General features: G+C 44.4%; 1 protein-coding gene across 6 annotated transcripts in view; it reads left to right on the top strand.

Moving 5' to 3' along the window:
* Positions 1-26,440, top strand: part of Eps8 (epidermal growth factor receptor pathway substrate 8) — a 171,153-nt gene that overhangs the window by 140,269 nt on the left and 4,444 nt on the right. For all 6 annotated transcript variants that reach the window (XM_040743453.1, XM_040743451.1, XM_040743448.1 and 3 more), the window contains 5 exons: positions 2,926-3,056; positions 8,370-8,478; positions 9,265-9,408; positions 18,154-18,373; positions 25,292-25,469. In XM_040743453.1, coding sequence (XP_040599387.1) covers positions 2,926-3,056; positions 8,370-8,478; positions 9,265-9,408; positions 18,154-18,373; positions 25,292-25,469 — 782 coding nt within the window. The remainder of the gene's footprint in view (positions 1-2,925; positions 3,057-8,369; positions 8,479-9,264; positions 9,409-18,153; positions 18,374-25,291; positions 25,470-26,440) is intronic.

Below are 26,440 nucleotides of genomic sequence, written 5' to 3'. Positions count from 1 at the left end.
CCTGGTCCCTTTTCTCTGTCAGGGGCTTGCCCTCAGGCATTGTGTATTCTGTTTCTGTTTTCCTTTCCCCTCTCTGGACCCTCAAGGCAGTTCCCTGAACCTAGATCCTGCTGATTCCAAGCAACTCTTTCACAAGTACCATAATTCCTCCCTCCTCTTCCTCCTTCCTCCTCTTCCTCTTGTCCTCCCCCTCTTGCTGTCACACCCCTCCCCAGTAGAATGCTCTTCTCTCTACTTCTGCATTACCTCCCTCTCTCCTGGCTTCTGTAGCTGCCCTCCAGCTCTCTCTTCCTGTCCTAATCTTCTTTGGAAGCCTGTGGAGGAGGGAGGTTTGTGCGGACCACCTTCGTCTTCTGACAAATGGCTGACGATGTTGCATCTGCAGACCATACCATGGATTTTATCTTTCAAGTATTGCCTGAACTTTAGACTGTAGCCCTGTTTGAGGCGCAAATGAGAGGAACAAAATATTAGGCAAAGCGGATATTCTTGAAAAATGACTTTTCTTCCCTATTGGAAAGGAAAATTGAACACCTTTAAAGCTGATGTATGTACAAATGGGATGATCAGAACCCGTGTAGTCATATAGGTAAGGATTTACGTGAAAAAGCAGCTCCTGAAGTCCGAGACCTTCCTGTAAAACTCCTTTGATCAGTGGGTCTGCAATTTGGCAAACACCGTGTGAGGAAAGGCATTAGCAAATCGCAGTATCTCTGACCGATTTTAAGAAGGAACGTGTATATAAGTTAAATCTCTTTAAATTGTTCCCTTGGACAGAATTTTTCTTTGGATAGGGATGTTTTTATAGGAAATGTTTTGCACTCTATGGGCTGGAGAGATGGCTCAACAGAAACAGAACTATGAGTAGGCAGGAGGACCCTTCGCCAGCCCTAGTCACCCACCTGTCATGATCAAGTCACACAGGGTGATGTGTACCTGAAATCCTAGAGGTGGGTGGGTAGACAGGAGGGTCCCTGGGGCTCGCTGACTGGCTAGTCTCACTCCATCGGCGAGTTTCTGGCTCAGCAAGTGACCGACCCTGTCTCTAAGATGGGAGCAATATAAGAAGCCATTGATGTCAACCTCAGGGTCACATATGTGTGCACACATGACACACATGCTGAACGTACACAAACACAGATTTTTTCCTCTAAAAGGCAGTCTGTTATAATCCAGAAGAATTTAAAACTAAAGTTAACATACGTCTTTGAAGTCCTCTTTCTGTGAATGTGACTGTTTTCTCTCTGGCTGCATAAGAAGGAAGATGAGACTTCATACCTGACCTTTTGTCTAAATGCCTGAGACGGTGACATCATACTCTGGTCACTGATCGAGCAGCATATGGCCCTGCCTGAGTTTGTGAACTTTTCTTCCATTTAGAAAGTTGCTGTGTGTGTGTGTGTGTGTGTATGTGTGTGTGTGTGTGTGTGTTGGGGGAGGGGGAGTACAAGCACACAGGAAATAGTAATTCACTTGGTGTTTCCATAGCAACAGCTGTTTTCAAGTCACAGAACTGTCCAGCTTAGGATGTTCTTATCTTACACAAGAAAATATGCCACTTAATCATGTGTGCCTTGGAAAGTCACACCTTTGGGAGTCCTTTCGCAGTTCCTGTGCTTAAAGAGGAACAGTATGTGTGTTCTAGGCTGTGAGTGTGTAAGTCAGTCTGCTCTCTTGTCATGGACTGGCATTTTCCCGCTGTAGAGAATTTTCCGTCTTGTGATCTAAGTGACCCTGCAGAGGCTTAGGAAGATGAAATGAGAGAAGCCTGCTAGGTTGAGATTTAGGGGGAAAGGAGCGCAGGTGATGGTGACTTAAAGTTCCTGAGCAATGTCAACTTGCTAGGAGAGACTTTGTTATACTTTATTCCTACTACAGTAAATGCCCTTAAGCAAGCCTTGAGCAATTCAGGGTCAGGCGATTTTGTTTAGACTTGAAAGGCACAGGTGACCTCAAGTGAGGAGAGTGGGTGACACTATGGACTTCCCTGCTTCCTCTGAACCCTCAGCATGCTCTGCCGGGCCACATAGCTGGCACGTCGTCGCTTGCCCTCTGATGTCCTCCTTGGCATGCCCAGTCACTCTCAGGACCTGTGACTTCATACTGGCCAGGAACTGTTCTGTCCAAGAAATAGGCAAAGGGTGGGAATCACTGTAGCAACTTCTGTCCCCAGCTGTTCAGGCCTTGAGTTTTGGGGTATTTTTTTGTTTTTGTTTTTTCAAATGACCTAGTTGAATTCTACGTCTCTGCTGGCTCTTGGGGAAATGATTAGTGGAATTGACTGATCTGGGTTTTGCATGGCTGGAAAATATTTGTATTTTTTGTGAGCATCTGCTCCCCGCTGTATGTATATCCAGGTGGATCTGTAGTTGTGGTTTTTGACATCCTCACCGGTCCACGGGAGACATTGCCTGTGGAAGAACTTAGCCTTGTTCTTACCAGCCTTTTTATTAGCAGTGGCTGCTTGGCTCTCCAGCTTAGATGTTCCCCAGACCTTCCCAAGTTCAGAAGTTGCCCCAAAATAATGCAACTTCAGGGAATCCATCTGCCTCAGCATCTAGGGAACTCTTCCACATTTCTTTTTACATATAGAAACCCTGTAAAATCTGGAAGTGACTGTTAATTACAGAGGGCAAGGGTTAAAGGTCATCTTCCAATTTTATTGTTTACAGTGTTAAAGTCTAAGATCAAAATCATCTGTTGCTGACATTCCTCAGGCAAGAGCTTCCTTCCTGCCTTTCTGTCTAATATTTTCAGAATCAAGATTTAACCTGTACACGAATGACAAACATGAATCACCCTGTGTCATGGCTTGTGAGCTGTTACAATGGAAACGAGTTACAGTTTAGGGCACGGTTCGGGTTGACTGACGGGAGCTCATGCCAGCAGTGCTTGGTGACACTCTAGTGTAACTCTGTCTTCCAGCATTCCAGTGTGTCCAGCTATTCTTCAGTCGATGGCTATGCGTTCAATAACAGCATGTACAGCAGAGGACCACATCCGGACCAAGCGGAGGCCATGGCTTTCAAGTCGACACCCAGTCGCCATGTAGACAGGTAACACTCAGCCGGTGCCACGTGGAGCTCTACGGGTAGCTGTGGGTGACTTGGGCTAATAGGGTGTGGGGGTGGAGGATGGGAGGGTAGGGACAGGGTGCAGCAGGTACAGGCTTTGCTTTGTCAGTTAATGATTTGGTAAGGTTCCCATAGTCCCTGACAGCATTGGCTTTGATGCTCAGGAGAGTTAGGACCTCTAATCTGTCATTCTCAGTCTACTGGGTGACTTCTGCTCTCTTAGAAGACACTACAACTGTGATCTATGTAGTATGAGGAAAGAATCATCTTTAAACTTTGCTGGTTGTTCCACTGTTTCTACCAGATAGTCTCTGAGAGCTTTCCGGGGTGGGGGTGGGAGGAGCAAAGGGGACATGGCTCATGCACAGGCATGAAAGCCCAGGTTCTGATACCCAGACTTACATACACTAGACATGTTAGCTCATGTACAGGCATGAAGGCCCAGGTTCTGATACCCAGACTTACATACAGTAGACATGTTAGCTCATGCACAGGCATGAAGGCCCAGGTTCTGATACCCAGACTTACATACAGTAGACATGTTAGCTCATGCACAGGCATGAAGGCCCAGGTTCTGATACCCAGACTTACATACACTAGACATGTTAGCTCATGTACAGGCATGAAGGCCCAGGTTCTGATACCCAGACTTACATACACTAGACATGTTAGCTCATGTACAGGCATGAAGGCCCAGGTTCTGATACCCAGACTTACATACACTAGACATGTTAGCTCTGTAGCCCAGAGCTCCTTCAGTGAGGCAGGAGGCTCCCCTGGCTAGGCTTGTATGCAAGAGACCCTGTCTCAAACAAGGTGGAAGGTGACAAATGACCTCAGCACGCATGCCATGCCCAGGGCCCATCCACACTCACTCCCTCTACAATGAGATTTCCCAGAGTTCCGAGCTCAGTAACCTTAAAGGAAACAATTCCTACCTTTTTTTTTTTGCATCTACCGAAGACTAAAAACAAAATAAAAAACCTAAAATTCCCCTCTTGTAGATAGAATATTAGACTCATTAGAATACACCAGGTAGGGTATGGCAGCATATGCCTGTAATTCCAGCACTTGTGTTGGCTGAGGTATAAGGATGGTGAATTCAAGGTCATGTTTGGCTACATGGTGTGTTTTGGGCTAGCCTGGTCTATGGTGTGGGACTGTTTTTATCCCATTCCCTTTCACTGTGTCTGTCTGTTTCTCTCTCTCTCTCTCTGTGTGTGTGTGTGTGTGTGTGTGTGTGTGTATTTGCATTAGATATAATTAACTGTTTAAATAGGGGCCATGCCTTTCCATTCCATTTCCTTGTATTTTTATTTCTTAAAGCTTTAATTTAGCCAAACAGGGAGAATTGGAAATCTAAAAGAAATTTTTTAAAAACTCCATGAAGTTCCTTCTTTTACAAAAATGTTTTCCAGTAGTTAAGGTTACATAAACACCAGCCTAAACCAGCAGAGAAGGAATCTGTGAGATGTTGGTATAAGGAGCATAGTGGACTGCACATTCGTTTGGGGAGCATCACAGCATTTCTCTCTCCATAAGGAGTTGCTTTTTCAATACATTGTTTACCTGTAGAGTCTGAGAGCTGGGCACGTTGCTTAGGCCGTTCATTGCTTGCCCAGCACGTGTGAAGTCCTGGGTTCAATTCTCAGCACCACAGACAGCCATGACGTGGCACATGCCTGTCGCATCCATCACTTGGAGGTGAAGACAAGGGGTCCGAAGTTCAAGGCCACGTCTGCTAGTTCCATGCTAGCCTGGGACACATGATACCCTGTCTCAAAGGTGGGGGGAGCTTTGTTAAGGATGACAGGAGGCAACCCATGGAAATTGCGCAGGTGTTGCTCTGAGGGCACCACTAACATATTAAATTGCGTTCAAAGAAAAGTCAGCAATGAATAATGTATTTTGAAAATGCCAGCATATAAATATGAGTTTTAATTATTTAAAAAATGTCTAGTGAGTGGGGAGATGGCTCCTTGGATAGAGCCCTTGCCCTGTAAGTGTGGAAAGGGAGTTTGGGTTCTTAGAAACATCCAGAAGCTAGGCAGACATGGAGGCCACTTACACTAGCTAGCATCTGGGAGACAGAAACAGGGAATCCCCCAGAGCAAGCTAGCTAGCCCCACAAGCCAGAACTGATGAGCTTTGGGCTTGGGGATAGAACCTCCCTCAGTGTGTGAAATGGAAAATGATAGGGGCGGACACTGCATGTCAGTTTTAGGTCTCCATAAGCATGCACACGCATGTGTATGTAGCCTTATACACACACACACACACACACACACACACACATACACACACATGCTCACTAGGTAAGGACAGATTTGATAGGCTAGATGACTAAATGGTTGTGCCCAGCATTTTAGTCTTCACATGCCTATGAGGTCACCTGAAACTGTGAGGTACCCGTTACCCACGGCTTAGCCTCTACCATCGACTGTGGCAGTGTGTTCCAGTGTCTTTAAAAGCTTACCTTGTTCTGTGTGATCTTTATAGGCTCTCGGGGACTTCGATTTATTCTCTCAACCGTTATCTTTCAAAATTGACTTAGGAAGTTAAAGTAATGCTGTTACTGTAATGCGATAAAATGTAAATTTGGAAATCTATGACAGATAAGAATTTTATGAACTCGAAAGGTTAACATTGTGATTGAATTTCAGATTTGCCTTTGAGAACATCTGAGGTCAAGGCTGGTCTGGGATACATGATGAGTACCAGACTACTTAGCAAGACCTGGTATTAAGAGAAACCAAAACAATGAAACTACAGAGCAGAGGCAGCAGGAATCTCAGGGGTTCTCTGTGTAGCCAGCCACACCAGCTAACAGTAAGCCATAGTCTCTCAAAGGTAAAATGAGCTACCTCGTGGCATGACGGTCTGACAGAATAATGGACACAGTTCACACAGCACCTACTGAAGTTCTTGCATGTAAAAACAACTGCATTTGATCCTAATCATAAAGGTAAACTCAGGACCCTTGTGCGTATCACATCAGATGAGGACTTTCTGGTGGCTTTTGCAGTAATGACACATTTTCTTTGAAACATAGAAAATCAGTGATCCCAGCAACTGGCAACCATCCAGTTTACAGTGATCCCAACTGAGAGATGCCATCTGTCAGGACAGCCAAGGCAGCTCAGTTGCTGTCTGTCTGCAAATTCTTTACTTGGTCCATTGTAACCCCTCTGAGGCTGCTGTCTCCTTCAAGGCACTGCCGTGGCTGGCTACAGCTTTTGAGCATACAAATTCAGATACATGCAGATACTCAGTTGCATGATGTTTTCTAGTCTTTCTTAGAATACAATCCACTCCCTCTTATCCGTGGTGGTTCTTTTGCAAATTATAGAAGGAAAAAAAATAGGAAGAAAGAGAAAGAACTGAAATTGCTATCCTTTGGGGTGGGTGGATCTCTTTATTCCCCAGTTTTCCCATGCATATTAGAATATACCTTAATATAACATAAATATATAATGGCATATAATATTACATATTATAAATTATATAAGTTATGTAGAAATAAAATAAATAAGCTACATTGTATATAATATAAATATATAAGTTATATAATATAAATATATATTAATAATATTAGTATATGTTATAAATATATAAGTAGCAAAACTGTCAGTTTAGGTAGTGATGTAGAATCCAAGAATAACAGGCCTTAAACTGTGATTATTCATAACGTATTGATAACAAGCCAGGTGTTGGTTGATGCCTGTAATCTCGACACTCAGGGGTCTGAGACAAGAAAATCTCAATGAGTTTGAGGTCAATCTGGGCTGTATAATGAATTCTACACCACCTTGTACTACAATATGAGAGCTTACTTAAAAAGCAAAATGAAAATGTGTAATGTATGGTAATTAATGGCATAATTTCACTTTTTATTTTAACATGGTGAAAATGACTGGTAGTCATACAGCTTACAACACTTTCTTTGTACTGGTCCCCCATATCTGATGGGACAAGAGTCTGAGAGAGCCAGTAGATCTGTGATGTAGGCTCACCCTGTCTGATACCTGGCCTCTGAAGGCCCAGGTATGACTCAGCATGCCCGACAACCGGATGGATGACCATCTTTGGCCTGTGTCTGTGAGGTCTTTGTGAGGAAGTGTCAAAATGTGATTGGAAGAGGTCAGGAATAAAATCTTCCTGACTCAGCATTATCATTTTATTGTTGAAACGTTATCCCAGATATGAGGGAAATAATAATACTATTTAATGCATGAGGTTTTTAATTGTTCACCTAAAAAAATAATGTTAAAAATATTGTTAAATCTATTAATGCTGAATTATTTGAAGTAGTATTTGATTTCCAAAGAAAATATCCTTTTAAAAATGGGGCCCATATATCAGTTATTATAATTTAAAAAGCTTATGGCAAAATAAAAGTGTGTTTTCTTCTTTGCTCGAAAAGGCTGCTGGCCACACACTTGAAGGATCCCCTCCCTTGTACTTTTGGTAACTAAGCAAAGGTTTCTTTAAAATGGCCCCCATACATAATTTCTAGTGTGTCTAGTTGGTTTAGAAATGTTGCTTGGGTGAGTGAAATCGACTTGTGACTGAGGTCGTGCTGCGGGCATTGTCTTTATTCTGTACAACTCACACCCACACTCTGTCTCTCTATTCTGTGCATCCCTCACTCACTCACTCTCTGTCTCTCTCTATTCTGTGCATCCCTCACTCACTCACTCTCTGTCCTCTCTTGGCACATGTGCTGGCACTGTCACTCTCCCACAGGTGGTCTTCCTTCCGTCTGTCTGAGATGGGGTTTCACATAGTCAGCTGCCCCCACACTGGATGTGTGGTCCAAGATGACATTGAATTCCGGATCCTCTTGCCTCGGCTTCTCACATGCTGGCATTCTAGGCATATGTCACCATGTCCGACCTTAGCTTTTGTTCTGAAAAAACAAAACAACCAAAAGAAAAAAAAAAGCAAGCAAATAACAAGAAGCAAAAAACTCATTTATTTGTGTGTGCATGTCCCTCTTCCCACCCTGTACGTGTGCCAGATGGAGGCCAGAAAACGTTGTCAGACCCCCTGAAGGTGGAGTTACAGGTGGCTGTTAGCCCGTAATGGTGCTGTGAACGGAACTCAAGCCCTCTGCGCAGGAGCAGCGCCCTCCCTTAGCTGGCATCTTCCCAGCCCGTTTGTTAATGGTTCCTTTTAGTTCTCCTACCTTTGAAAGGGTTGAACCTGCCCTCGTGTTTACTTCTGCTCTCAGGCTTTAGAAAAACTAGCAGAATGACAGAGCTCTTCCTTTTTTTGTTTTGTTTTTTTTAATAGAAGTCATGAGTCAGTCAAAACACAAACCAAGAAGTACGCCAAATCCAAGTACGAGTTCACGGCAAGGAACAGCAGTGAGCTCTCGGTCCTGAAGGACGAAGTTTTAGAGGTAACTGATTTCACCCCTCATTCCTCTGAGACAGTAAGCATGCTGTGTCTTCTAATACATCTCCAAACCTTCTGCGAGAGAAAGCGAGACTAAGAACTTGTCTCTTTGCACGCAGTGTGTCCTGGGCATCTGTGTTTCTTTAGAAGTACTAGCTGTTTAGTTTACATGACCCCATATAGTGTTGAGCATTCACATGAGGGAGACATAGAGCAATTTTGGAGAGGGAAGGAATTTCAAGGTGTGCCTTGTCTTTCTTTGGGGTTTGTTCACTTTGGAATCAAGGCTGGTTGTAAATTCAGTGGAGAGGAATCATGACGGTTTAGTCAAAGAAAACATTTCCTCTTCTCTGAGAATTCTTGCATAGACTACATCACGTTGAGCGTAGTGTTTCTTAGTCTATAGTTTAGAGTACATTTTCTTGAATAGATACAAAGCATTTTGTTAAAAAAAATAGTTTATATATTTTCTCTTTCTATTTCACAAGTGGAAACAGTAGAACTTTCCAGAATGGCCATCTTATTGCCCTTTGAGTACCTCAGATGATGCAGGTACATTTCAGGGACAAAGTATATACTTGGGGGTAGATTTGCCATAGTAATTATGCAAATATCAGTAACTATAAGGCTTTATGTACTTCCTAAGAATTTCAGCCTTACGTGTTCATACTCAGTTCATTGTCAGAAGTTAAAAGAATTTTCTTGATTAAAATTGAGAAATAAATTTGAACTTTGCCTGTGAGTGGGTTTTATTACCAAAATTTCTCTTTTGTTTCCTGCCTAATGTCAGATACTTGATGATAGGAAGCAGTGGTGGAAAGTCCGGAATGCCAGTGGAGACTCTGGGTTTGTGCCAAATAACATTATGGATATTGTGAGATCCCCGGAATCTGGAGTGGGGCGTGCCGACCCCCCATACACACACACCATACAGGTAACTTGGGTTCTGAGCAAAACGTAATATTTACAGATTTCCAGGAACAGGAATCAAGTGCCTTTGTGTGTTAATCACTTTGAGGTTGAACTGGTTGTATTTTTGAGAGCAACTGAAGAACAACGTGGAGAGACAGTAGGGAACTATTTTCTGATTCATTTCCTACGAATAAGTTACTGCTCCTCTGGATGCTTTTTTATACCAATTTATAGTATTTCTAACAAATATAATTTTTTTCTCCTTGCCCATTGATGTGGCCCCAAGACCGCTGGAGGGTAGAACTCCATCTTTTATCGCCCTTACCTTCAGAGTCTATTAAATGTTCGCACTCAGCATGCCTTAGCACATGCATGAATGTATGTGCTGGCGTTACAGTGCTTCTCCTTTCTTTATATTAAGGTTAAATGTATCTATGATGTAGATGGTGTGGGACAGGCTCTTCCCAATGATCACTGAAGACTTCCCAAAGCTCGCACATACCACCGTTTCAGGATTTTGTTGCCTGCTTGGTTTATCCATTTTGGCAGCTGTCTTCACGTGAGCTGGCTCTCTGGAGTGAGTCCTCTAGCGAGGATGGGATCTGTCAGGCATAGCCTCAGAACCCTAGTGCCTTGTGTCCCGTGCCTTAGGGAAGAAGACTTTTCATTTTCAATCTTGAGAAAGACACAGTTCCTGGCTCTAATTTTACTGTGATACCGTTGGCGTCACTGATTCATGTAGTAGCTTTATGGCATAGACTGTGAAGCAGTTCATTGTTTGTCAGATCGAGACCTGAAGGAGACGGAGTGTCCAGGCCTTTCATAGAGTTCATTATTCCGGCTGCCACACTGAGTTATCTGAGCACTGGAACTCCTGTGACACTCAAGTCTCCAGTAGATCCTTGCACCTTCCCAGAGGGATTTGGCCATATTAGAAGTCACACAAGCCAAACAAACACTTAATATTGAGAATTCTTATCCTTCTGTGTGGAGACACGTGCCCATCTTCCCAGGACTCAGGGATGGGGGCGGAGGGTGACTCACCAGGAATGTGATGTCATCTTGGGCTAATATAGTAAGACTCTACCTCAAAATAGAAAAAGACGACAAAACATTGGTGTTCTGTTTCTCATGGCAGTGTAAATTGATAAAGTAGAAGTCTGTTTCCTGGGCTTGCTGTTTTGTTATGTTCCTGGCCTGACATGACATATGTACTTAACTTATGCCAATCATTTGTCATTAGCTTTTGATGCCAAAGAAGGAATTTGAATTATTCAAGGTACGGTCTGCAGTGGGTTTTTGCAGTGAATTCTCTAACTTCACTTTCCACACTGCTCCCTTTCTGTACGTTCTTCCTTTTCTAAGTGTGAGATGTGGTCGCTTGGCATAACGACGTGAGGTCTCTCCCCAGAGGATGAGTGCCGACGGTCTGCTTTCTCTCCTGCAAGGTTCTGGTCTTATCCTTAACAGTGATGTCATAGATGCTTGCAGTGTGTGTCTGCAACCCTGAGTGGGACTATCTGCCCTTTGAGAAGTAATGACAGGGTGTAGCACTCACTATTCACAAAGGATAGCCTTCGGTCGCATGGGCAAACAGACCCAAGAATTTCTAGGTTTACATACTAAAAGCAATTACTCAAGTTGAATTTTGTGTGTGTGCATGATTCCTAGGAACAGATAAACTGAAAAACAAGGTAACTTAATTAAACTTGCAAATAATGTGTTTCTGTGTATCCGTCCCCACTTGGGACTTCCTATTTGAAAAGGACCCTAAGAAGGCATCTGACTCCCATCTCTACTTGCTTGCTATTTGGTCTTGCCTTTTCCTTCAGCTGTGACTCCTGGCCCGACCTGGGTGTTGACTTTCCCGTTTCAAGCTTTGCCTCTGGCTAAAACGAACCCAAATGATGAGTACACACCACAGGCAAAAATAGTCTTGGAGAGAACACAATGCCCACTCTCCCTGGTTCTGTTCTTTCATAGGACCCCGTCTTATATTTTTGTTAACTTTGGCACAATCAAGAGTTTGGTTCTTTTTTTTTTTTTTTTAGTATTCACAAGTTCCAGGAGTCTGTGCTGAAACTTTGCGTAAACAGAGATTTGTGGTCGCTGAGGAGGATTGCATGTTTTGGCTGTTGGCCCAGTCTCCCTGTAGAAATGTGTGTGGAAGAGTACTTGTATGCGTGATCTCCCTCTCTTCCCCCTCCTCTCCCTTCCACCTCCCTCTCCTCTTCTCCCCCTCCACCTCTCTCTAGAGTTGAGTGTGAGGGCCTACCTTTGAAAGGTATTGCAAACTCTCTACCCCTTTAACACCTGGAAACTCTGGGCTGGATTCAATAAAGATCTCGTAATAAACAGCCTACCTACCCGACACGACACCACTGTGTCCTGAAAAGAATGGAGATACATGGGAAAGAAAAACCCTCAGAATCATATCCCAGCCAGCTCTCTGTCTCTATGACAGCAGCACAGACATCTTTGTCTGAGACATCAGAGAACAATGAGCAGCTCACTTCAGAATGACAAGGTCCCTCTCGTGTTGTTACAATCCAGGGATGCTCAGGCCCTCACCACGTAGAACTGGAATAGCTTTCCATTCGTGTCTTACTCTTTGCCATTCATTCATTCATTCATTCATTCATTTGTTCATTCATTCATGTATTTGTTCAGTGCCAGCATCTTGATGCTGGTAAGAAGAGTAATAGGAAGGCTAGCGCTCGGTGGCTTTTTTTGCAGGAACCGGCAGCACATGTGTCTCCAGGTCACCTGTTGCTTTGCCGTGTCCTTGGTACCGCTGTATGAAGAACAGTGACTTCCATCCCATCCCATACAGCTCTCTTCTCCCTTCCATGCAATCATATGAAAGTTTTGAAGCAAAGCAAGATTTGGTGACTCACAACCATCATCAGTCAGTGCACCTGGGAGGCTGAAGCAGGAGGCTCTCTGGAATCTGAGGCCAGTCTATAGTACAAAACGAGTTCTGGGCCAGCCTAGACTACAGTGTATAGATTTTTTGTGCTGTGCCACAGCGTGATACCTGCTGATTAATCAAGAAAGCCAGCTGCATAGTGACAATGAAACAGACAGAGGCAGTGGGCAGTGCCATTCTGAGCCCACAATTCTTTAAGCTCTCCACACTTACGTCTCATTCAGCAACCTGATGATGTAGGTACATGTCACGTAGCAAACTTGGGCACAGGAGAAATAAGAGGCTCAGAGTTACACAGCAACACGAAGCCAGGACTAGGGTCCAGCCATGTGGATCCAGAGCTCCTGTATTACCAGGAGGGTTCAGGAAATGTCTTCCTTTAAGCAGGGTTCTGTTGTATGGATTCTCAAAGGGATTTGCTCTCTAACACCTCTCCTATATACTGTACCTTGAGAACAGTGATCTGAGCGATTACCGGTCTTAGAATGACTCTCTCCACCCCCAATGAATCCATTTCTTGCATTTTATATGTCTTTTCTTTTTTTAATACTTTGGGGAAACTGCATATTGTATGATGGACTGGCAAAGTGGGCTTTCTGTGAGTGGCAGAGAGCAGGAACAGGATGCAGGCTGCTTCTGTGCAGCCCCCTGACTCACTAGGAGTTTTTAAAGTGAACACTGTTGTGCTTCTCATTTCCATCCCCTCCCATTTCCGGTCCTAAAGGGTTCTGGGAGAGCAGCTCCTAGAGAAGGTTCAAGCTCTTTGTTGCTGCATGCCTCTGTCTGGGACTCCAACAGCAGGGTCTTACACCCGAACCAGCCAGGACTAGGTGTTGAGTTGTCACCTGAAGTCCCTGGGCGTTGAGGTTATTTAATAATCCTCACATTTGGAATGATTTTCACAGCTTTCTCAAGGCAGATTCCTCCCCGTGGCTTTAGCAGCAGCTTAAACATTAGAAGAAGAGATGTGATAGAGAATTTACCAAAGTGTGTGTGTGCCTTATGGTGAGATGGTGTGTGTGTGTGTGTGTGTGTGTATGTGTGGTATGATGGTGTGCGGTATGTATGTAAGATGGTGTGTGTGTTTCAGTGAAGCCACAGGAGAGAGGAGTAAGTGTTTTTGATGAACACAGAAAAGTGACCTGATTTTCCATTAAAATGTAACCAACCCACCCCGACCCCTCCTGCCCCGAGCTTTGCAGTCTCTTAGTCTCTTATCTGGACCACAGATGACCCCCAGGTGCTTTCTTTTCATCCAGAATCTGCTGCCACAGGAAGCTTTTTTGTTGTTTGGGGTTTTGTTTTGTTTTTTGTTTGTTTGTTTTACTTGATCCCCAGGCTGGCACTGGCTATCTCCTGGACATACTGCTTCCCATGGCTTCCCCTGCTGTGTGAGGAGCAGAGATACTTCCTCCCTGATCCTATTTCTAAAGCCACCACAGCTGGGCTAGAATTCTTCTGTGTGTTGTTAAATGCTGGCTTTATATGTTTATTATTTCTGTAGTTTTTCTTACTCCCCCAAGAGGGGGAATCAGATAATGACCAGTGTCCATCCGTCGTCAGGTCCCATGACTCCAGCACCGCCCTCTCTGCTTCCTAGCTGCTGTGGAGTCGTGTGGACAGCCTGCTCTGGTGGTGCTTGGGGAGGATTCTGCCCTTGGTTCTGTCACTAGCCGGCTGTGTGCCCTTAGAGAAAGAATTTTCTTTTCCTCAGTTCCAAAGTGCTTGACTGTGAGATAGAAGTCTGTCTGTGCCATCAAATTCTCTTACCCTCCATGTATGTGTTTAAAGAGCCCAAAGCTGAAAATGGGAATATTTTCTATTAAACCACCAACAGTATTGAAGTTGGCCCATCTCATCCATGCCTTGTTTAAAGCAAATCCAGATGTTGAAACAACTGCTGGACAGAAAATGGACATTTTGCTAACTCCACCTTCATACTCTTCAGCCAGGCCAGCTGAATTATTTACAGAGATCCACCGGGGGATCATTAGTTAGAGGCAGGGTTTTTAGACAAGTCATTTTTGTTGAATAAGGACATTTTTATGTGTATACATACACACATACATACACAAACGATGTTAAATCTACATATACAATAAAGTAAAATTATCACAGAAGTAATAGAATGAACATATCATTTCACACAGCTATCAATTCCCCCCAACAAGAACTATAGCCTGCTCATTTAGCAAACCTGATTCTAATGCACAGTTATCAAGTATTAGCCTCATACTACACATTCAGTTCTTCTGTCCACATTCCAAATCTGCTGCTTCCTGTCATAGAACCCACCCTCACCCCACCCCACCCCCATGTTCTGTGCCCACCACCCCAATCCTGGTAACCACAATCTCTCTATGTCTGTATGTTTGACTCTGAGTGTCTTCTTTATAAGCTATGAATAGAATGAACCTGTATCGTAATCTCTTCACATGATGCTCTAAAGCTCAAAGATGTTCTGACTCCATGCTGTTCACTCTGTGTGTTGAGCTGGGAGATGCGCAAAGAGGTGTGGGAATTAATTATGTATTTACAAACTCCTTTGCTGACTGACTTGTGGGTAGGTAATTTTGCTGTCAAAAAAAGTTTGTTCGTGTTTTCTGTTATTTGGTGTAAATTATAATTAATATTCTTTCAATTCCATCTCCTGTGTTAATTTTCTCATTTAATGTGATTTGCTCCCCTAATAGCAATTACTTGGCGAGCTGTCAGAGGTACTCATATCCGTTCCCTCCTGTAATTCTTCTTCCTGTAATATTTTTGGATTCTGTTTCTGGACTTAACACCCTCCAAATATTCCAGCTGTGCTGTTTTCATTGCAGAATTTCAGAGAGGCCAAATTTAAAGGGGGGGGGGAGTACAATTTGGTGTAGGATAAAAATTTTAAGATCAGTTCTCTGCCAGTGGCTTGGTTGACTTTTACTTGCATAATCTCTCTGACGTGGGGCTTTGCACGAAATCAGGTACTTACCTCTAATCATTTTAGAGCTTGAGAATATTTACTCAGTTCTGGTTACTAAAGGAAAGTGACTCACCCCAACTTAATTGTCAGTAGGAAAGTACATTTCTTAGGAGACAGCCATTCTGACTTCCTTCAGAGGAACGCACAAGGATGCTTTGTTTACAGTGGAGCCTGGCATTCGGGGAGATGATGGATGGGACTTGGGAAGTGACAGTGTCACACAGAAGTGGGTCCTTTCCAGGTGATGCAGCCGCTGTGAAGAGAGAGGCTTGTGGAGATGTGGCACTGCAGTGGCCTTTCCTGGGAGAGGCCAGGCTGAGGTTTAGCCTCAGCTTCCGGGGGCAGGAAAAAAAAAAAGGCTCCAAATGAGCTATGCCCATGGAAGTCTTCCAGGATCCAGGTGTGTTGGGAGTCACTGGGTGTATGTGTGCCTCCAAACAGGAAGAGCCATGTGCAGGAACAGGAAGGAAGAACAGGCATTGGGCAGTAGGGAGGGAGGAGCGGAGATGATGGGCGGGGCTCAGAACCCAGGTTCCAGGGATCCGGTGGCTTTCAGAATGAGTCGTGCTGATTTGAGGGTCTGGTCCTCTTTCCCTTTTCTTACCAGAAGGCTGAAGGCACGAAAGACTGAGTGGAGAGGGAAATGCAAGTAAACAGAGCTCTGGCATACGCCATGAGAAAACGTCTTTCTGTGGCTTCGGAAGCTTAGATTTGGTTTAAGTTTTTGACCTATTGCTGAGTGAGGTCTGTTGGTGCTGGTGCCTTGTGCAGCAGAAGGGGTGAATGAACCGAGACCCCAACACTTGGTGAGCCCCTCTCCGGGCTTGACTGTGACACTCAGAGTGTTTTGAGCTTGTCGCAGAATTATCCCACAGAGAGAAAAACACTAGCTGTTCTTGTTTTTATGGAAGCAGAAATAAAAAAATAAAAAATGAATCATACAGCGGCACTCAGAGCTTGTAGCTTTTTTTTTCCGGCATAAGCTTTAAAAACAATCATTGAAATTCTGACACTTTTGAGACATCGGCATGATTTCCTTAAGCCACTGAAGGGCACATTTGTCTAGGGAACAAACCATATGTATTAAGTGGCTTTGGTGTGTGCTAAGTAGTACTTGTGGTGATGTGTGCTGTTTTGGTTGCTTTAGATATCTTTTGGCCCAAATATAAGAGAAAAAGCTTATGGGGTTTGTAATTATACAGCAAAGATTTCTGACATTATTGCTGAATATATCAGAAGTGTCTAGGGCCGGGTGCTGGAAAAACCAGAAACCCGTACCTCTCCAGCTTAACTTTGTGTTAGCCACCTCAGGCTCTTCCCCCGCCCCTGGCCTCATTGCTGCCCCTCCTCTCGCTGTCTGGCGATGCTATCTAGCATCCTTCGGTTTTGTGTCCTTCCCTGGATGTTACCACCGCCCATCCTTACCATGGGCTGGTGAGTGAGTCACAGCCCCCCAGAAACAGCAGCAAAGGCCAAGGGTCCCTTCCCACTTCCCACGAAGCTTTCCACAGGTATTAAGTTCTCTTCCTGTGAAGGCACCTTGGCAGTCAGTATGTTGTTTTGTGAACGACGATTTGATTTGAAAGCAATGTGTGTGTGTTTTTATGGTTTTGATCTCTATGGAAATCTGGGAGGACTCGCTTAAAAATCAGGGCTGCCTTATACTTGGGCCAATTTAGAAGTGAAAAGTAAATACTGCCTTAATGCAAGACCCAGATTTCCAGAAGGCTTCTTCTGGATTTTCCCTGCTAACCTTAATCTTACTTGGGATTGCGCTGGTGCAGTGTTTAAAGCTTCACGTCCCTCACAATGCTGCATCTTTGCTCTGCAAAGATGAGCCTCTCAAGGGCTCTGTGTCTTTTACACGGCTATCTGTGAAATTGTTTGACCTATACTTACAGTTTCTGATAGTATGTTTAATAGGAAATACACACAAATATTGTCTCATGATACCACAATTGTATAGTTTACCACATCTTCCTTTTAAAATTTAAATCCCCACCCCCTCCCCTCCTACTCCCTTTTTCCCCCCTTCTTCTTCTTTTCCCCCTCAATATATGTTTTTATTTAAATTAGAAACATGAACGTTTCACATGTCAATCCCAGCTCCCTCTCCCACCCCCTCCTCCCTTGGAAGCCAGAGCTTTTGTGTATTAGGCAAATGCTCTACCATGGATTTATGTCCCCAATCCAAAGGACTGATAGTGCCTTTCTTGTTAAAGCCATTCTCCTATCTATTCCCATTTTTAACGAAGAAAATTTCTAATGTGTGTAAATTAACAAAAAGATAGTGGCAGAAAGGGCTGTGCCATGAGAAGTTAATTGCCTAAATTTACTCATTTGAAAAGCATAGCCCCATTATTCACTAAATCAATGCATCGCTCCTTCAAAACCTCATTGTGAATAGCAAGGAGTAGGTGATACTTAATGCTACTGAGTTTCAACTCTGTATAAATTATTATTCATTTAAATTGTAAAATAATCAGAGTATTTTTAACCCATCCTGGTCTTCTGTAAGTGTAAGCCCCAACTTAGGTCTTTTGTCCTGTATTATTATATTATTTGCTCTTGTTGTGAGCTTGTCACTCTTTAAACTCACATGCTGACTTTGAGCAAATGTGTAGAGTACTTAGAAGTGGTTTCAATAGCTGTGATATACTGGATTAAAAGTGCGCACACACACGCCTACATTCTCTAAGGAATGGCACAGGTGACTTTAAAGTAAATAGCCAGTGGTGTCAATCTGTACCTCATTTTCTGATCTAAGTTCATTTACATGTGCGCGCGCACACACACACACACACACACACACACACACACACACACACACACTGACGCATACACATTTCAAGTTAATTCTTGTCCTTTTGTAGAAGCAAAGGACGGAGTATGGTCCGAGATCAGATGCTCCTTCTGCCCCATCACCCCCTCCAACACCAGCGCCCGTTCCAGTCCCCCTTCCGCCTTCTGCGCCAGCGCCCGTTCCTGTGCCCAAGGTTCCAGCAAATGTCACCCGTCAGAACAGCAGCTCCAGCGACAGTGGGGGCAGCATTGTGCGAGACAGCCAGAAGTACAAACAACTCCCAGTGGACCGTAAGTCTCCTCGGGACCCCACCCAGTTACACTGAGTCTGCTCATGTTAAATATTGTTAGATGTAAATAGTAACCACTTATACTTCATGGATAGCTCCTCCCGACTTCTTGATCTCCGAGTATCTCTGAGAGGCAGGCCGTTTTCTCAGCTCCCTAAGGTGTGTGTATTTTGTGCACATTCTCATGTGTCGTGACTGTTGAATACACACTTGCCCAAGCCAGATGTACTGGGATTGGCGCATGGAAGCCACCTCCCGCCTGCGTATTTCAAGGCTTTAATGAGCTTCTATGTATTTTGGAACCTGGAGAGTGGAGGAAACTGAAGCTGCGTTTCCTAGGACAAGTGTGAAGATTTGAGATAATACTTGCAAAATATTTAGTGCTAAGTATTTAGTGGGGTGGCAATGGAGGTGGGGTTATTCAATCTCCTCTCCATGAGGACTTTCTTCCTTCCTTCCTTCCTTCCTTCCTTCCTTCCTTCCTTCCTTCCTTCCTTCCTTCCTTCCTTCCGTCCTTCCTTCCTTCCCCCCCCCCCTCTCTCTCTTTCTTTCTTCTTTTTCCTTCCTTTCTTCTTTCTTCTTTCGTGTTTGGCACTACCCTGCCTTGTGCAGGCAGTTGAAAGTGTCAGCAGTGCAGAGCTTGAAAACTCTGATTAATTTTGACCAGTGCAAGCGGTCAGTAAGTGACTGCTACTGTCATTGTCGTCTCCTAACCCTTCCCACCTTCCTCTTCGACCTCTCCCTGGTATCTGCCATTCTCAGATACATCCACCATCACCCGCCAGCATCAACCTTGAATTTTCTTCCAACACAGCTTTCATTTGACTTGAACTTCATAGTTTTGCTAATTAAAATAGATTTTTTGAGAATGGTTTCTATGAGAACCACAGTAAAATAAACAGAATTAAAAACATTATGATAACTTTGGGTTATCTATTTTGTTACTGGGGCAGAGCTTTGTAGATCCTTAGAAAGCTAAAGGCAATTCTCAGAGTTCTTGCTGTACCTTGTATATTACACGTATCTGTTTCATGTCTAATTATGTTTGTAAAGCATCACAAGTCAATTTGCTTGACAATAACTCATTGTAGAAAACTTGGAAAACCAAAACCAAGAAGACATTTCCTATATCTGAAGCTTCATAAAAGTCTGCAAAGGGTTAGTGGACATGTTGTGTGGAAAACAACAAACATTTGGTCTCACGGCCCCTCCGAAGGTCCTGCACTTTTCTCTCTTTATAAATGACTTACTATAAAGGATCAATCTGTTTGCATTCCCTTTAGTACTCTCCATGTTCTCAGAAAGGGGGTGATCTGCAGCTTAGTCTTACCACAGAGTTGCATCTCTGATATCTAGGTACCTGTATCCGACTATTAATTTCATAGCTGACGTCTTAAGCCTGGGTTTCAGGTTCAAATACATTCCTAAGTTTTCAATGCCATTTTCTCCCAGTGAGTCATAGCTGCATGTGCCCTTTCATTGTCATTCTCAATCAATGAAAAAGAATTAAGAGGAGACACAAGCGTAATACTCTTTAACTCTTATGGAAAATAGTGGCTAGATGTAATAGCCATGAGTCTATTATATGCACGATATCTCTCCTAAAGCATGGGTGATTCATATCATCTTTTTAGTCATGTCGGACCTTATTAGAATATTACATAGGGACCAGCAAGATGATGCAATAGGAAAAGGTGCTTCCCACTAAGCCTGACTGAATTCAATCCCTGAGACCTACAAGGAAAAAAGAGAGAACCAACTCCCTGGTGTTGTCTTTTGATCTCAAACCTATACACATACACATACACACACCTACACACACACCAGCACACACACACACATACATACACCTACACACACCTGCACACACACATACACACATACACACCTACACACACCTGCGCACACACATACACACACCTACACACACACCTGCACACACACACACACACACACATAAATAAATGGAAAATATAAAAAAGTGAAAATTTGGAAAAGCAACTAATTCTATATCAAGAATAACTGCTTATGAGTGTGAAAATATGTATAACTCTAATTAAATGTACTACTAAATTTTTAAAATATGTATGAGCTTTTAAAAGGAATCTTTTTCAAAGATACCAGAAAAATAGTTTTCAGATGGGAAAATTCTATGAGTATATTTCATTTCCCTGGGGAACATTCTCTCTGAGAAACAACTCTTCTTTTCTCCTCTCTTCCCACAAGTTTACACACATCTCTGTCTGACACGTAAGCACCATGATCTCTGACATGGTGGCAGTCTGTTCCAGGCCTGGGGTCAGAGTTCAGAGACATCTAGTACTCTTGGAACAGCACATGGCCTGGAATGGCTTGTTCTTTGTCCCACTTGAAGAAACCCAAGAACCTAGTGGGGAAGAGGCATAGTTGGAATTCTTTTATGAGAGCGAACTCTCCGGATAATGGAGACTCATCGTTTCCAAGTCTGCTTTTCATACATGAAAAGGTCACGGGATCTGTAAAATAGAAATGCTCTCATCAAATTAGCCCATTTGCTCTCATAATTGCTTGTGTAAAATTCCTTTTAAAAGTATCTCAAGAGTGTAGTTTGGCATTGAATAAATTTATTTCTCTATATAAAATGAATATTTCCTGATAGCATATTTTTGGAGTTTTTTTTTCTGAACAAATGTCAGGGCTGTCTCATGGTCATTTAGCAGATGGCATAACTAAGTGTGTGTGTTTTGAGGTCCATGTTTCTCTCAAGATAAGCTCCTTGCTATCACATTCTCTGTGCATTACCCAAACTCTGATAAAAATAAAATGCAAAGGCCTAGAAAGTGGGAACTTCTGCAAATATTATGGCTGTACTAACCAAAGACAAGATGTCGGATGTCTGTTTTGAATTTCAGCAAAGGGCAGGGAGATGTGTCTGGGTAGAGTGTTTGCCATGCAAAGAGAGGATCTGAGTTTGGATCTGTAGCACCCGTGTGAGTAGCCAGGCATGGCCATCAGCTTCAGTCAGGGCAGAGACAGGCACATCTCAGCTCGCTGGCCATCCAGTGACCGCAAGCTCCAAGTTCAGTGAGAGACTCTGCCTGAAAATATAACCTGGAGTGTGATTGAAGAAGACATCTACATAGGAGCATGCACAGGTACACAGTCAAACACCACAACCAAGTTCACACGTGTCTCACGCACACAGACACACACACACAGACACACACACACACACACACACACACACACACACACACTCTGCAACCAGTGGCAGAGGAAGGAAGCCGATTTGCTTGTGGCTCTTGCCCTCTGTCTAGAAGAGCTACTTGGAGGTGCGTGGAGCCAGGCATCATGGAGGCTGTTCAGACTGGTTTGTCAGAGATCCGGGAAGCATCTCCTCTTGCCGCTTTTGAAGATGCCCACTTGTTAGTTTCTCTGTGTTTCTTCCTCAGTCCTTTGACATCAGCTTGACTTGAGCTCAGTCTTGTAATCAGACCTGTTGTTACTGTGGGTAGGGTGTGATGTTTGTCTGCTTTGTTGTTAGGGGAGAACACTGAAAGTGGAAACCAAAAGCTAGGAGTATTCTAGAAAGAGGTCTCCCTGTAGTTCCCCAAGAGGGCCACCGTGAACTTGTGGCCTCTTCAGTGGGTAAGGTATAGCGGTATCTCAGTGACGTGGCATTTCTCTTTTTCACTTTAAGGCAGACCAACTGTCTGCATGACAGTATACTTAGTGATTTAAAACAGTTAGCTACTGAAGTGCAGATGCTGTTTTACTTATATCCATCAACATTATCCCTTCCCTTCTTTCTTCCTGAATGTTTCTTTCTCTTTTTCTTTTAATTTCTTCACCTTCTCCTAGATGGGGAAGGGTCCCTCTCTTCAAGAGGCTGTGGCATGGGTTGCTGCTGTGGGGCATGAAATTATTGTTTTTAGAGCTGTAACCACCACTGAGCAATGCTACAAGCTTCACTCTCAAGCCCGTGTGAGTGGTCCTAGGTAAACCTAGTAGGTCCCAAAGCAAGAACAAAATAAGACCTGGAGGTAGGATGACCGCAGGGGTGGGGATATTGACAGTGACGATAGGAGAGGGTGAAGGGATGAATGTGAGCAGAATATATTGTATACATATAGGAAGCTGTCAGAGACTAAACTAATTAAAAATAACATTTCTTGCATACTTGAGACCCTAGTACAAATTAGACTCTATTAACACTAATTGTTTCACAGTTCACTTCCCAGAGACACCAAACACTTTCTCTGAATGACATTAAAAGCTCCCTCAGCTATCAGGCCATCGCCACTTGCCAAGTTAATTAGTTAACTGGATTTTTAATACCAGTTCTTGAAAACCATAACAATATACCTAAATGCACACATGTATTTTTGATACTATAAATAGAGATACTATTTCACCTCTGCCATCTCTGTCATAACACTGTGTTCATTCATAAGCACATGACTAGGAGCGAAGGATTGTGGGGAAGATCATCAAAGGGAGTTTGAGGGACCTGAGTATAGAACAGCCCTGGGCTAAAAGTCAGACCATATGGTTCTAGCTAATTTCTACCTCAAATGACAGCGCCACTTAGACAGATCATTTCTCTTTGTTCTCCATTTCCTGACCTGATTATAACATGATGGTTGGAACACGATGGTTGTCACAGTCTCAGAGAAAAGGTCAGAAGACAGCCCTCGTCCCTTTCGTTCATATCTATGGGATACAGGAGCAAGCAAAGCAGAGTAGAACCGTTTTTGTCACCAGGCTTACATTCTCATGAAAGGACAGGTGAATAAATGTCCGGAGTTTGGAGGCTAGCATAGCTATGCAGATTGGAAATGCTCCGGGGAAGAAATTACAATTTTGAATAGGGCTGGAGAACCCAAAGGAGCCACATAGTGGGGTGGGGGGTGCTATTTCCAGGAAAAGAGGCCGGAATGGCCGTAACTTTCCAGACACTAAGGAGACACAGCACCTCAGCTGGGGTAACAGTGGCTTGGGAACCCTGGAGCTGCAGTGTGCAAGGACCACTGTGATTGGTCTGTTAGCAGAGGGTGAAGAGAGAAGGGTGGTGTAGACAGTGGAAACTGAGACCTGCTGACAGGCTGCTGCCTCAGACCAAGCTGGAGACAAATGACAGACTGAAGCGCTGGGGTCGGGGATGCGTTTGGAGTGGGGGCAAAAGGGACTTGTTACTAGACTGTGTGATACAGGTCTCAGGGAAACACAGGGTAGTTCTGAGACATGAAGAAGAGTAAAAGAAGACCAGCACACTTGAGGAACTCAGAACAGTGAGGAGATTAAGAATTTGGACTTGGACGTGTTGCCTTTGAGGTGCATTTTGGACATGTGTGAATATGGAGACCACATGAATGTATTTTATAAAAACAATAACAAAGAAACAAACCCCATGGATTTGTACTTCCGAGTCAGCCAGGCCTGCAGAACTAATTCTGTATGCCAGACTCACATGGCCTAAGATGAGGCACAATGATGGTTGGTGAGGTAAGAGCAAGCCAAGAAGAGGTCCCAGGTTTGGGCTCTGTGGTACTTCTACAACGCTGAGTTCAACAAACGAGAAGATTCCAATATGTATGGATATTGAGAAAGAGAGGGCAACCAGACAGCAGAGAGAGACCCAAAGGCCTCCATCCGGAAGGAAGTGCTTTGAGGTGGAACCACTTGACATAGGCATTGGGTGAGAGGAGGTGGCAGCTGGAAGGAATTGGCTCCTGGAGTTCAAGGGGAGTGGAGATGGTGGGGGGCAGGAGAGCAGGGCTGGGTAACGCTAACACAGGCCCACTCTTGTGGGAAGCAGGGCTGGGTAACGCTAACACAGCCTGCTCTTGTGGGGAAGCAGGGCTGGGTAACGCTAACACAGCCTGCTCTTGTGGGGAAGCAGGGCTGGGTAACGCTAACACAGGCCCACTCTTGTGGACTGCTGCTTACAAGGGATCAGAGAAGTGGGGAGCAGCTGAGAGTGACTTAGAGAGAAAGACCAAAGGGGGAATGTGCCTGCGTGTGCATGACATGGATCAGGAAAGAGGGGAAATTGATAAAGCACAGGATAAGTAAGAGAGAAATTAGATCCAAAGGTTAGAATAGGCCTTGTACAGGGGTCCAGTGCAGAGCGAGGGGCTGGCTTAGGAGTGCTGGCTGCGGAGGGCGTGGCTCACGGGGATGATTGGGAGGAAGGCGGCCTAGGGGAACAAGTATTGGCAGGGAGAACCTGTGCAGATCATTTATGTATTTTTAAGTCAGGGTGGCGCTGTGCAGACCAGGCTGCTGTGGAGCTCACTGCACAATTTTGGGGGCCTCTCCTTTATGCACTTTATGTTATTCCTAAATGGAGTAGTGAGATGGGTAGGGTGAAGATGAAAAATAGGTTGGAGGTCTGCAGAACAAGCCACCGATACCAAACAGTGGCCGAGGAGGGGTGACTATGTGGTCTCAGTCTGTTATGGTATAGGCTTGGGTGGGCACTGTGCCGTGCGGCTAGTGTTCCAAGTGTCTACCTGATGCGTTACAACAGCAGCTCTCTCCCTCTGACACCCCATTTTTGACCACCGGAAGTATGTCTAGACAAGTCCCCCGATGAGGTCTCACTGGTTTGAAGCAGTGTTGCATGATCATCAGGGTCATGGATGGCCTAGTGGGGGTCCTGATCATTCATCAATCATGAGGTGTTCAACTCGTGCAGCTGAGCAGGCGCAGGCACAGGAGACTCCTAGGCAAAGAGAAGGGCCGAGGGTCACTTTAGTAATCTGCCATGTGATTTGTATCAGATTGTGTCACTTGAGGTACAAGTGAGGGGGGAATGGCAGGAACCATCAGGGTGGCAAATCCCTCCTGGTTGGGGGACATTAGGGAGGACGTTCTGGGGGTGCATCACGTTAGAGGTCTTTGGTCTTTGACGTGTGGGCTCCCTGTTGGCGTTCAGGAAGGAAGTCTCAGATGGAAGAGGTGCAGGATGAGCTCTTCCAGCGGCTCACCATCGGGCGCTCGGCGCAGAGGAAGTTCCACGTGCCGCGGCAGAACGTGCCTGTGATCAACATCACTTACGATTCCACAGCAGAGGAAGTGAAGACCTGGCTGCAGACAAAAGGATTTAACCCCGTGTGAGTGTCCCAGGTGGCTCGCACGCCCGCCTTCTCAGCTGGGCCCCTGCCATGCCACCCATGACTCTTAAAAGTAGTCAGAACCCAGGTGGCAGTCCTTGTTCCGTATTCAGGAAACGGTGGCTAACTGTTTAAAGGCACCGAAGAAGAAGGTAGGATTGGGGGAACCGGAAGTGACTAATGCTGGTCCGTCTTCCGGGAGGTCGTTTGTATTTTTCACCAGCCTCTTGAACAGTTGTCGCCAGCCGTGAGGACTGTGGGCGTTTTATTCTTCTCATCAGTTATGTAGGGTAACACGGTGTCGTTCAAGACTGTGCCATGAAGGATGTGTAACATACATAAGACTTCTTGCTGCAGGATAGAGTGTCTCAAGGCTGTAAACCAGAGGTATCCTTGCTGCTTTATGCACCTCTGATCTAAAAGACTGTAGATGTTTCCTGTATGTTTGCCACCATGAAGTGTTTGAACAACACATGTCTGAGGAATCCGAATTTAGAAACTCACTCACTTGGCATAATTCAAAACAAAGTGCAGTTGTTAGTCAGTTGCCATGTTACAAGAAAGTTGTCTGTTACCGTTGGAGACAGGAAACCTGAGAGAGTTGATGACTCGAAACCTCACCACATCCATTTAGATGCTTGGTGGTCACTGACCAGTCTGTGTGAAAGGAACCTCTGGGTCTCGGCCACAGATGCCTCTTGGCATTCCTTTGTCTCAGCACTATAGTGCAGTTTAAGTATTTGGAACAGACAACAATGGGTGGGCTGTGCCTGTCATCCCACACTTGGGAGGTGGGGTTGGAGGATCTGCAGGTCAAGGTCAACCTGAGGTACATACAGAGTTCTAAACCAGCCTGGGCGACATGAGGCCTTGTCTCAGGAGTGAAATAAAGTGAACACTCAAAAAAACACAGATAGACAAATGATAGATAGATAGATAGATAGATAGATAGATAGATAGATAGATAGATA

Source organism: Mesocricetus auratus, unplaced genomic scaffold (assembly GCF_017639785.1).
Source record: "Mesocricetus auratus isolate SY011 unplaced genomic scaffold, BCM_Maur_2.0 Super-Scaffold_100001, whole genome shotgun sequence".
Classification (NCBI taxonomy): domain Eukaryota; kingdom Metazoa; phylum Chordata; class Mammalia; order Rodentia; family Cricetidae; genus Mesocricetus; species Mesocricetus auratus.
This window is presented reverse-complemented; position numbering and strand designations above follow the sequence as displayed.